This window comes from Calonectris borealis, chromosome 30, assembly GCF_964195595.1.
Source record: "Calonectris borealis chromosome 30, bCalBor7.hap1.2, whole genome shotgun sequence".
NCBI classification, from domain to species: Eukaryota; Metazoa; Chordata; class Aves; order Procellariiformes; family Procellariidae; genus Calonectris; species Calonectris borealis.
In genome coordinates this window covers 320,017-331,975 of record NC_134341.1, presented here as the reverse complement: position 1 = coordinate 331,975, position 11,959 = coordinate 320,017, and the positions used below count along the sequence as shown (strand labels likewise).

Here is an 11,959-nt window from a genome sequence, read left to right as displayed (position 1 = left end):
GGAAACACAGCGCTGGCAGCACAGAAAGGGCTTACCCTGAGAATTTCCTAAACGGTTTCTAGCGAGGGCTCTGCTCCCAACCTGCTGTGGAAACACCGCAGAAATGCCAGAGGCGGTTCTCCCCGCGCTGCTCCGGGTGCCGGAGGAGGCGGCGAGGAAGAGGCCCCGGCTGCCTGGACTCGTGCCACAAATCCTGCCGAGCACAGCACAGGAGCAGGATACCAGGCACGGCTCACGTGCTTTCCCAGGCACTCCTGAAGAGACAGAAATGCCAATCTGCACATTTAAAGCAACAAGTTTTATAAAGAAGCACGGTACAAGAGGTCAACATTTTCCATTTTATTATTCTAAATAAAAACCACACTTTGTGCTGAACAATGGAGTATAAAAGAACCCGATGTACAACGATTTTAGACATCTACTATTTGGGGGAAAAGTTTACAAAATATACAAAACTTTACAGCAAATAGATAGTAAACACTTAAATATCAGGAGGTCAGTACCTACTATTAACTTAACAAAAAGGTTAGACAGCAATTCAACTCTTTTTCTTCTGCTTATTCTGTTAAGAGACCTGGATCCTTTGAGAAAGGGGAGAATAAAACTGAACTTTGCGGTTTAGAAGTTGGACGAAGCCCAGTCTCGAAGCACTGCCTTTTGGAGGGGGATCTTCTGTCACGGTTTCCAGCGAGGACCCGCGACCCGGCCGCTCTCTGCGAACGCCGCTGGCACAGCTCACGGCGAAGCACTTCCCCTCTGCGTTCCCCTCTTGCACCCCGAGGATCCCAAAGCGCTTTGCAAACACGAGTTACACCTCCCAGCCGCCCCGGGCGAGGTAGGTAAGTGTCACCCCCACGTTCACGGGGGGGGAGCGAGGCCCGGAGGCGAGCAGGCTTGCCAAAGGCCATGCCGCGAGTCAGCGGCGGAGCGAGGAACAGACCCAGGCGTGGGGTTCCCACCCCGGCTCCCCTGCCACTGCAAACGGCGCTTGGCCTCCGACGCGGAGCCGAGCACGGCCGCGCCCCCGGCACACGCACAGCCCCTGCCATCACCGGGTGCCTCTGCCGTGACGCAGCGGGTCGGAGCTATGGCTCCTCGGGGCAACGCAGCCTGCGGGGGCTCAGGATGAGCCCCGTTGCTCCATCCGCACAGCTTTCTGGAGGAACGCTGGAGCTCCCAGCCAGGCTGGCTGGACTCGGCGACAGCCACGCCGCCAAGGGGACTGGGACAACAGAGCTCTGACGCTGGCCGCAGGCTTGGAGAGGCCCAGGACCCTGCCAGGGGAGGGAGAGCGCAGGTCTCTGACCCCTCTTGGGACAATCCCTCCAAGGACGAGCCGCGGCGCCAGGTCGGCCCAGCACCGGAGCGCTGCAGGTCCAGATCCGTCCCCGCATCCCTCTGCAGATGAGACTCGCTGCTGATCTCAGGATGTTTCACCTGGGAATAATTCATTATAACACAGGAAAGAATCCAAGACACAGAAATGCCAGGGACCCGAGCGCTCCCCCCATCCCCGCACTCAAAAACGACCAGCAGAAAATGAGGTGGGCTTTTGCTTTCCCGTCCCTGTGCTCAGAAGGGTGGGCATGCTTTACCCATTAGTTTCAGTGTAAAAGCTTCTCTTTTTGGTTTATGTGCACAAAAGGCTTTTGCTTCACAGCTTAGCTAGATACGGGGCTGCAGACGCTACTGCGCAGCAGCACCCCAACCCATCCAAAAGCTCATCACAGCTTCTGGGACACTTTAGGAGGGTCTTGAGGCTTTAAGGACTCGGCTCTCTCAAGCCTCGTCTGCCTCCCTCACATCCTTCATAGCAACCTCCGGAGCAGAGCAGGTCGCATGCGTTCCTGTCCACCGGCCCATCTCGCCACCACCGGGAGAACGAAGAAACCCCGTGACTCAACGAGCTCCTCAGAGGAGCCTCCAGTGAACCGCCGCCGACTGCCACGCTTTCCTAGAGCACCACGCGTTCTCAAAATGATTTTTTTTTTTAACCTTAGCGACACTAGGCTAAAGACGGCTCTGCAGTCACCATGAGACTGGAGTTTGGAAACCAGAGCTCCAGCGGCACACGCGGCACAGCCTGGACAGCCCCAGGTCAGTGATTGCTTCGGTGCCTCTCCTCCTCTGAAAACAGGCTCCAGGCACCAAAATCAGGACAAATCCAGTTTAACACCCCCCAGGGCGATGCCACTGGTCCCAAACCCGGCCAATATTCCAGGGATTGGGGAAAGGACACAAACTCCCAACAGCCTCACCCTCAGCCTTGTCCTCTCGCTCCTCCTCAGCAAGGTCCGTTCCTCCCACCCCACCTCCGTGCAGTGGGACCGGACTCGGGTACTGCAGGTCCACGGGGCGACTGAGGACGACCCACGCTCAGGATGAAGGAGCTGCCTGGGAAGAGTCATTAGGTCGAGCCAGGGCTCAGCACTGCTGGCGGGGACATGGCTCGACACCAGCTCGTCTCTTCCCCCGTCGCAGCGGAGCTGGACCTGGCCCTGGAGGTGCCGCGGTGGAAACACAGCTTTACCAGCAAACCGCAGGGATCGAAGGATGGATGGAGCTGACGGGCAGGGGTCTGCAGCAGCTGCACACCTCTGCACCCCCCAACCCCGCTCTCCCCAGGATGCGAACTCCTCCCACTCCCGACAGCAACCGATGGGGAGAAAAGGAGGATCCCATCCCGCTCCCCAGCCGACGGGGAGATGTGCTCTGCAAACCCCAGGGGACATCACAGCACCGCTACCCCTCAGCACACACGCTGCCGCTTCCCCCAGCCCCTCCGCAGACACAGCGGCACTGAGCCGTCCCTCACTTATATTGCTACAGAGCTTGTTTCACAGGACTGCGACGGGGCCGGGGCTAAAGGGAAGTTTGCTGTCGACAGGGAAGGCTGTAACAGGAGCAAACCGACCCGGCCAGGTCCAGGAACCGGTACAGAACAGGAAAGGATGGAGGCTGTCATTTCCCCAGGACGCTAAACATTTCACTAAGCGCTTTGCATCTCCCACGCGCTTTGCAGGTACGAGCCAGCAATCTTCACCGCACTCCGGGAGGTAGGTAGGTACCACAAGTGTTACCACCCTCATTTTACAGATGAGGAAACTGAGGCAAAGAGGTGAAGTGACTTGCCCAAGGCCACAGCGGAGCGGGGGGAGCGACCCCCAGGAATTCCTAGCTCACCAACCACGCGTCCAGCCCACGCTGCTCCTCTGCTGCGGGTTGTTCCTTCGAGAGGAGGGGAAAGCGGGATGAGTTTACAGGGTTTGCAAATCACTAGTTTTGTTTTGTAACAGCGTATCTTTACAGAAGCGCAGGAGCCAATTTACTACAACTGTGGCTTGAAAGCCCTGAGCGCTTCCTGTTTGTGAGGTAGAACGAGTTACCTAAGGGCAGTCATAACTCATGCTGCGGCATCGGAAATATTTGCTCCTCTCCACCTCTGCCCCACAGCAGGATAACATGGGAAAAAGCCGATCCCCACCCTTCCTGGTGTAAACACTGCAGGCACGGGGCGGACCTCGCCACCGCAGCCGGGAGAGCCCACCGCGCCGAGGAGCACCCAGCCCATGCCCGACGCGCAGCCGGGAGAGGCTGAGCCGAGGTTCTCACCAGCCGCTATTGCTGCCGGCTCCCGGAGCTGCTCTGCCGCAGCCCCCAGCCGGCGCCTGCTGAAGTTAGAGCACGATTGGACAAAAGATGAACGAATTCACATCGCACCAACATCATCCTGCAACACACATTTGCCACGAGCCATGTCCGGGATGCGGTGATCCACGGCGGCAGCCACGGGAGGGGGCTATCCCTTCAGCAGAGAGAAGAGTCCTCAAAGGTACCTTCCTGGGAGTTAAGGCAACAGCTTCATCATGTCTTGCCTGCTGGGATCCGCGCAGCCGCAGCGACGCCGCGCTCTGGCATCCAGCGCTTCCAGCAACTGGCAGCCCTGGGACACACTGTGCCGGCAGAGCAGGACGTGCACGGCTGCCGTCGGCAGAGGAGGGCCGCTTGGCCATCGGCACGCTCTCGATGGCCAGCTGCAGGCCGGCAGAAGTTAGGCGTGACCGTGCCGTCTCCCAAGGAGCAGTCGACCCCACAACATGAACCTGCTTCCCCTGCCCTCTCCAGTCCAGCGACTCCTCCGAGAGCTCCCTCTGCTCACGCAGCCGCCTCTTTCCTTCCACGCAGGCGCCCCGCGGCTCGGGCTCTTCAGAGAGGTGGTGTCACTCCTTCATCTCCTCCTTCGGAGACAGGGTCTCGGGGCAGAGTGAGCGGTGGGTCACGGGCACGGCGGAGAAACCGCCAGCCACAACCCCTGCTCGGGCAGGGCTCGGCCAGCGGCACTATCTGGGAACGCCCCTGCGAGCGACAATCGCCCTCCTACTCATTCACCGCCCGGTATCCCTCCTCACCTGCACGTGCACACTCACACGCTGCTTCCTCATCTCCCTGCAACGGAGCAACGGCTTCAAGGCTGATTCCGTGACTTTGCTTATCTCCTCGCACTAGCAGCAGAACCCCAGCGATGCCCAGAACGAGTCTTTGTTTCCTTTTTTCTTTCTTTTTTTTTTTTCTTTTCTTCAAGTCCAGCACCATCCTGCTCTGGCTCTGTCCCTCTCTACTGAGGTCAGGTGTGAAAAATCTTAGCAGCATCAGTTTGTGGACAAGCTTCAACTGAGGGTTAGCCTAGTCAAGTGGGCTAAAAGGTTAAAAAAAAAAAATCTAGATTCAAAACCTAGTGAGAAATGCTAAAAACACAGAACTCAATGGCCTCTAACAGGACCAGAGGTAAGTAAACACGACAGACTTCTCGGAAACAGTGATGTAGCTTACGTGCTGTTAATTTGTACAATGCCACCAATCTGAAAAGCCCTAGCAAGGCCAAAAAAAGTTAAAATAAAAATAGAAAAGGAGGATTCCATCCATGATGCCTGACCATTAAATAAAATAAATGACATTTTTTCCACAGCTTCTGTAAGTAGTATTTGCTCCTTCGCTGGCCCTGCCCTGCCTCACCCCATCAGCTGTCCGTGTTTTTCTCCGCATCTTTGGAATGGATGATATACATGAAAGTCTGTTCGATGGTGAAGTCCGGGGGGAGGCTGCCTTTGTGCACGCCTATGTGCTTGCTCATGAGGTTGAGCGTGGAGCTGTAATGCCCGCACACAGTACAGCGGTACATGAGGGCTCCCGAGTGCGTCCGCAGGTGGCACTTGATGGTGGAGCGGCCGCGGAAGAACTTGTGGCACACCTTGCACTGGTAGGGCTTTTCTCCGGTGTGGATCCTCCGGTGGTAGTTGAATTCACTGGTGTGGGCAAACCTCTTCCCGCAGACCTTGCAGCTGTACTTGCTGTTGCCTGGCTGGTTTTGCAGCGCCAAGTCTTCGCTCAGGAACTCCTCCGGCAGCTTCCTCTTCTGCAGGCCCTGCTGCTGGAGACGGTCTCCAAAGCTGGGTCGGATGTCCAGACTGCCCCCGCACTTGTGCTGGCTGACGTGGTAACGATACGCCGCTTCCAGCTTGAAGCTCTGGCCGCAGAAGTGGCACCGGAAAAGAGCTTCCTCCATGTTCTGGTGAACGGCCAAGTGCTTCTCCAGGAGGTGCCGATCCACGAAGCTGTTGGCACAAACAGAGCAGGAGAAGACCGAGATCCCCAGGTGGGACAGGGTGTGCCACATCAGGCTGCAGAGGCTGAGGTGCCTCTGGTCACACACGCCACACGTCTGGCTTTTCAAGTTCACATGGTCCAGGATGTGGTTGCGGACGGTGTGGAAATCTTTGGCCAAAGGCTTCCCGCAGGCAGCACACGCCAGCTCTGAGCCAGGCCCTCCCCCAAACATGGTGACCTTCCCCGGCAGCGGGTCGCTGGGGTGGACGATGATGTTGTGGTCAAAGATCCCTTCTCGTCGGTGGAGGGTCAGCTGCCACTGGGTGAAGAACTTGGCCTCGCACATGTCGCAGGAGAAGAGAAAGATGCCGATGTGGGACAAAACATGAGTGACCCTGGAGTTCCGGTCCTGGAAGTGGGTTTCACAGACCTTGCAATTCCCGGTCAGCAGATCAACGTGATCTCTCGCATGCTGGCGGATCAGCTGGATATTGGGCTCCAGGACCTTCTTGCATACCTGGCAGGGCATGGCCTTGCTATCCCGGCTGTCGTTCTCGAAGGCCAGCTCTTCTTCACTGTCGTCACTCAGCTCAATAACTTCTTCCGACGGGCCCAGCTCTTCACTGGCATCTTCGAAATGCAGTTCGTCCTCGCCCAAATCCTCCAGCTGAAGCTCATCCATCTGCCCAAAACCTTGCTCTTTGGAGTGGTCACTGTTGCTGGGACAGGAGTTGCTCCCCGTGGAGATGTCCAGGGAAGGATCAGCGGTAAAGAAGCCACCCTTGCTGTAGTCGCCGTTGCTCTGGACCTTATACTGCTGGCAGGAGCTTGTAGTGGTTTGAACCACGATGTTCACACTGCCCAGGCTGGGCTGGGTTGCCAGGCTCGCGGCAGGAGCGAACTGCCCTTGATCCGATTCCTGTTCTGTCTTGGGAGGCTGCTGCGGATGCATCAGGGGAAGAGTCTGGCTGGCTTCACTCACAGTATTCCTGTCGTCCTCTTTGTAGCTGCCTGCCACTTCCCCGTGCAAGATGTAATTCCGTTCAGGGCCAAAATGTTCCCCGCCGCTCCGAATTTCGCCCAAAGAATGACTCTGCTCTGAGGAGGTGCTGCTCAGAGGACCTGACCGGCCTTCGCTCATGGCCAGGGAGGGTTGCTTCGTGACGGCTGAGCTCTCCAAGTCAGGGAAGGTTGAATGGCAGGCCTTCAGCAGATCTTCCATGCCCAGCCGCTCTGCCACCTCGTAAATGACACCCACATTGATTAGGTCTGTGAAGAGCTCTGAGGTGTACACAAAGCTGAGGATCTTCTCGAAGTTGGCCGGCGTGATGAAATCCACTACGTAGGTCCTAGCAGCATCCAGCCCCGTGTTCAGAAAGAGGTTCTGGAAGTAGCCTGCGGCGCAGGCCAGAACAGCCTTATGTGCGGCAAAGGAGCGGGTGCCCACCAAAATGGTGACGTCGCACATGGTCTCGGAGAGCCTGCACTTGTTGAGTTCCTTCAGCAGGTTGTTGGGGTGATTGGTGCTGTGCAACTTGATCCTCATGCCCATCTTAGCAGCTGCTTAAGAGTCCGTCTCCTGGTCAGCTTCTTCTTCACGCATTCATCAGCTGCGTGAGCAGGAGGTGCTTGGCATCCAGAAACTGGCAGGGCAAGGGGCTCTAGAGAGAGGAAAACACAAAAAATGTTAATACCTTAACAACCAAAGAGACTTCACTCTAGTCATACCTCAAATTTTCCACCTTCCTGACAAGCAACAGAGAAGCAGCAGCATAGCTGCTTACGTGGAGATTGGCTAAAACCTGACTTGTAACTTCGAAGACCGACTCTTTGGGAAGTGAAGGGAAAGACGCACAAAGGGAAAGACACAGACAAAATAAAAAGTCATTTACTCTGCCAGCGACAGCCTGAAGTTCCCACTTCTATTTGGGCATGGACACAGGTCCCTCTGCCTCGCAGCTCCGCTCAGTTCTGAAACGGAGCCCCATGCGGTGCCTGTTACACAGACGTCCCCCCTCTCCCCGAGCCAGGGATAACACTCCTGCCTGGGGGGCTGAAATTCGGACTCTACGCGCTGGTTGGCTTCACCTCCGGGTCTCCTCCAGCCACCACCGCTTCATACCTTTGCTTCGGATTTCTCCCGTACCCACACAGTAACTTTTGGTTTCCAAGTGGGATCTCATTTCGGATTCTCCCCTGCACGCCAGCTTCTCTGGTTCCCCTGGGATTTCTCCTCTGCTACACCGGTACTTGCAGCACCTTTCAGTGCTCTTTTAGCCGGGCGTTTGTGCAGTGTTCCCAGGCTGCCACTAGACACCCGGCCCATGTCACCAGCCATTCCCACCTGAGCTCGTCCTTCCAGCTTGTCCCACTGCCTTTGTCACCCTGTCCCACTCACAGGTGCTCAGCCAGCTCTCAGGCCACCCGGGGACTCGACGAACTTTCCCCGGGAGCTCTATCCCCAATCCCCTGCCTTTTTCTCCCCGTGATAGAGAACAATGACCCCAGAAGCCAGCAGAGAGTTTGCAGGAGACGAAAGGGGACTGGGCTGCCTTCTGCCCCAGCTGAGGACGGGCTGTCCTCGCCCGGGACGCCGAGGGACGGAGGCAGGGACGGCCCCTGCCCGAGAAGGCAGCGGGGAAACACCGCTCCCAGCTGGGAGGATGAGGAGGATGAGGATGGCCGGGGAAGGCTCTGGAGGGGAAACGCTCACCAGCACAGAAAACGCCTGGACGTGGGCAATTCCTGCAGCGTGGGGATCCCTGCGGGGGGCGGCCTGGGGACGCGACAGGAGGGAAAAGAGATGGGGGGGACCGGGGGGCAGCGGAACGCCGGGGCCGCGGGAGCAGGAGGAGGCCCCGGGGGGTGCGGAGGGGCGGGCAGGCCCCGCTGCCTGCAGGCAGGCGGGCGGGCAGCCAGGAGAGGCTCCCGTCCCTGCGGGGCACAGGGAATCCCGAAGCTGCCCCAGGAGAAAAGGGAGCGACGAGGGGGTGGCGGCAGGGACCCCCGGGGGCCAGAGGGGCCACGCGGGGCAGCAGGGGGCTGGGGGGGCCCACGGAGGGGACAACGAGGGGCCCACGGGGTCGTGGTGAGGGGAGCCCCGGGGGGGAGCTGTGCGGGGAGCCACGGCGGGGTGCAGGAAGGGGCCCCCGGGGGGCTCCGAGGGGAGCCTCGGGGGACAGCGGGAGGCCCCGGGGGGCTCCGCGGGGGCAGCGGGAGGCCCGTGGGGGGCCGCGCGGGACTCATCGCGGGGGGGCGGCGCGGGGCCCCCGGGGCTCCGAGCGGGGCCCCGCGGGGGGCAGCCAGAGGCCGGTGGGGCTCCTTACCCGCCCGGCGCCCCGCACCATCCCGGCTCCGCTCACACAAAGGCGCCGACCCGCCCTCCGTCCGCCCCGGCCGCCGCCGGAGCCGCCTTCCGCCCGCCCGCGCGCGCGGCGGGGCCACAGCGCCCCCCGCGGTCCGGAGGGGAGCTGCGTGGGGGCACGGGCACGGGCGGGGGCACGGGCGGGGACACGGACACGGACACCTCTGCATTTACGGGGGGCAGGCGTGGGGAAGGGACGGGTCGCCGTAGCCCAAGAGCACACGGGGCCCCGCCGCCCCCGCTCCCCCCGCGGACCCGTCCCCGTGGGCTCGTCCCCGTGGGTTGTCCCGGGCGTGCAGCGCCGAGCACGCCGGGTCCCAGCGCGGCGCAGCCAAGACACAGAGACTGTCCGGGCGCGTGTCCCGCACAGGCACGGGTGGATGTATACAGGTGTACGTATACAGGTGTACATAAACAGGTGTATGTATACAGGTACAGGTGTATGTACACGGGTGTGCGGACAGGCACAGACGCGGGCGTAGGGCGCGTGCAGGGACACGCGTGCGAGGGCCGGTACGGCTGCGAGCACGGCAGTGCGGCTACAGCCCCGGCAGGTCCCACGGCGCGCCCGGGACGCCCCCGCAGCCGGCACCGCCGCCGCAGCGCAGCCCCCGGTGCCGATGCCTCGCCCCGGGGCACGGGCCACGGCCCGGGCCGGCCCTCGTGGGTGGGGGCCGCGGGGCGCGCCCCGCCCAGCCCCGCCGGCCCGGCCCGCGGCTCACGCTGCCCGCAGCGGGGCCCCGCGGGCCGCGGGGGGCCCCGGGGAGCACCGAGGGGACGAGCCGCCGCTCCCCCGCCCCGCCGGCCGCCCGGGCTCCGCCGCCCGCTTCCCCATGAGCCCCACGAAGAAGTCGTGCATGTCCCCTGCGGAGAGACCCGCCGTCAGCGCCGCGGGGCCCGGCGGCGGGACCGGGACCGGGACCGGGCGGGACTTACGCTTCTGCGGAGCCGCGGGCGCACCTGGAAGAGACCGAAGCGGGTGAGCGGCGGCGGCGGGGACCGGACCGGGCCCGGACGGACCGACCGACCCTCCGCAGCCCCCCCTGCCCTCGCCCCCCCGGCCCTCACCGGCGTCCTCCTCCCGCAGCAGCTGCAGCAGGGCGGTGTAGGCGGCCCCGGGGCTGCCGCGGGCTCTCCAGGGCAGCGGCTCCGGGGCGGGCATCCCCTGCGGGAAGCGAAGCGGGTGAGCAGGGTGGGGGGCCCGGGGGCCGCCCGCCGCTCCCCCACCCCCGGCGCCCCGACAGCCCTACCTGTGCGGGGGTCGCGGGGCCCGGCGGGGCGGCAGGGCGGCGGGCGAGGGCGAGCGGCAGCGCCAGGGCGAGCAGCGCGGCCAGCGCCGGGCGGCTCCTCATCCTCGGGGGGGCCTGGGGGCGGCGGTCAGCGGCGGAGCGGCGGAGCCCCGGGGCCACCCCAAGCCAGCGCGCCCTCCGCGGGGCGGCCCGGGACGAGCCCGGGACCGGGACGAGCGCTGGGGAGGGAAAGCAGCCACACGGGAGACGGGGGGGCCGGGGGCGGCGGGACCCCCGCCCGTGTCTGCGGCCGGAGGAACCCCTGCACCCCCCCGCCGCGAGCTGCGGGCTGGCAGCACCCCGCCAGTGTTCTGGGGAGGGGGCTGCACCGGGGGCTGCAGCCCAGGGGCTGCCTTACAGGGGTGCGGGGAGGGCACGTTATGGGGGATGCATCACAGAGGTGCGGGGGGGGGTGCAGGGGGACATGGCTCAACTGCAGACCCCAGGGTCCCGTGCCACCACTCGTGCCCGTGGTGCCGTGTTTGTGCAGTCACGCACCAGCCGGACTGTGCCAACACACACACAAGACCGAGCACGGGCACACAGACTACAAACGCGGGCTCGGGCTCGGACTCAGTCCTGCATGTTCACCCGTGTTAGTGCACACACGCGTCCCCTGACACACACACGTGTCCCCTGACACACTCACAGGCACACACACGTGTCCCCTGACACACGCACAGGCACGCACATGTGTCCCCTGACACACACACGCACTGGCACATACACGCTTGCTGACAGCCAGATCCCAGACCCAGACTTGTTTCCAGAGCCCCCCCAAGCCCTCCCCAAATTCAAGCGGTATCTTCACCCCATCCCTCCTCCCGGCCCATGCCCTCCCCAGCGGCTTCACCAGCTTCCCCCTCCTCCCAGCCCAAGCTGGGCGAGGACAGGACACAGCAGCCCCCCAGGAACCCCAGGAAGCCCCCAGGGCCGGGTGCCGCGGGGGCACAGACCTGCTGAGCCCTCAGGTGTCGCCTGGTGCGGAGCCGGGGGCAGAGCGTCCCTCACTGCTGGCAGCTGCAGGGTGGGAGACGTGGCGAGGCGAGGCGGGCAGCGGCCGCAGGCTGCGCCGACGGCTCTCCCAGCACGGGCTCAGATGGGAGGCAAAGTACCGGGGTGCTGGCTGCTGTGCGGAGTTAAATAAGGGGCTCTGCCCATGGCATGGTGTGGGTGGGCGAGAGGAGAGCCGCCAATGGAGGCCGGGGGGGTGGTACCCCCACCCTGCAGCTTCACGCCCACGCAGGCACCGTGTCACCGACAGGCACCCGTTACACACGCAGAGTCACACCGCGACACAAGCACGCCCACGCAGGCATGCCAGCTCCCCGCAGCGCCCCGTGGTAGCGGGCCAGCACACAGGCGCTGTGCCCACGCAGCCCCCGGCCCCTCCTCGCGCCGCAGGCATGGGGGGACACATGCACCTGAGCACGACGCAGCCGTCTGCACGTGCGGGCAGACACGCAGTGGGAGCGGTCCTGTCCCTGCCACGCTGGCACAGCTGCTGGCGGTTGCTCTGCAGCCGGGCTTTGGGAGGTCTCACACCACAGCGGGATCAGCCAGGCTACCACCACACACATGATGCACACACGTGGACATGCATGCACACGTGTTCATCTGCACACACATATGACGACTTAACTGCACACGCACAGGCTCTCTGTACGCACACCCTGCCCATCTCCCCCAGCCCCGCTCCGGG

General features: G+C 62.6%; 2 protein-coding genes across 2 annotated transcripts; both read right to left on the bottom strand.

Moving 5' to 3' along the window:
* Positions 1 to 324: 324 nt before the first annotated feature.
* On the bottom strand, positions 325 to 9,010 carry ZBTB39 (zinc finger and BTB domain containing 39). Its single transcript, XM_075133591.1, has 2 exons — positions 8,931 to 9,010; positions 325 to 7,265 (listed from the first exon to the last, which is right to left on the bottom strand). Exon 2 carries the CDS (start codon positions 7,154 to 7,156, stop codon positions 5,018 to 5,020), a length of 2,139 nt encoding a protein of 712 aa, XP_074989692.1. The 5' UTR covers positions 7,157 to 7,265; positions 8,931 to 9,010; the 3' UTR covers positions 325 to 5,017.
* On the bottom strand, positions 8,963 to 10,320 carry TAC3 (tachykinin precursor 3). Its single transcript, XM_075133605.1, has 5 exons — positions 10,219 to 10,320; positions 10,031 to 10,133; positions 9,905 to 9,928; positions 9,691 to 9,832; positions 8,963 to 9,074 (listed from the first exon to the last, which is right to left on the bottom strand). Exons 1-5 carry the CDS (start codon positions 10,318 to 10,320, stop codon positions 8,963 to 8,965), a joined length of 483 nt encoding a protein of 160 aa, XP_074989706.1.
* Between the last annotated feature and the right edge of the window lie 1,639 nt (positions 10,321 to 11,959).

What these genes read in the sequence shown, in the direction of transcription:
- ZBTB39 (XM_075133591.1), bottom strand. Translation starts at nt 7,156, where the DNA reads ATGGGCATGAGGATCAAGTTGCACAGCACCAATCACCCCAACAACCTG.
- TAC3 (XM_075133605.1), bottom strand. Translation starts at nt 10,320, where the DNA reads ATGAGGAGCCGCCCGGCGCTGGCCGCGCTGCTCGCCCTGGCGCTGCCG. An exon ending in GGAGGAGGACGCCGGTGAGG is followed by an intron (nt 9,929 to 10,030) that starts GCCGGGGGGGCG and finishes GGTCTCTTCCAG; the next exon opens with GTGCGCCCGCGGCTCCGCAG. An exon ending in GCCCGCGGCTCCGCAGAAGC is followed by an intron (nt 9,833 to 9,904) that starts GTAAGTCCCGCC and finishes GTCTCTCCGCAG; the next exon opens with GGGACATGCACGACTTCTTC.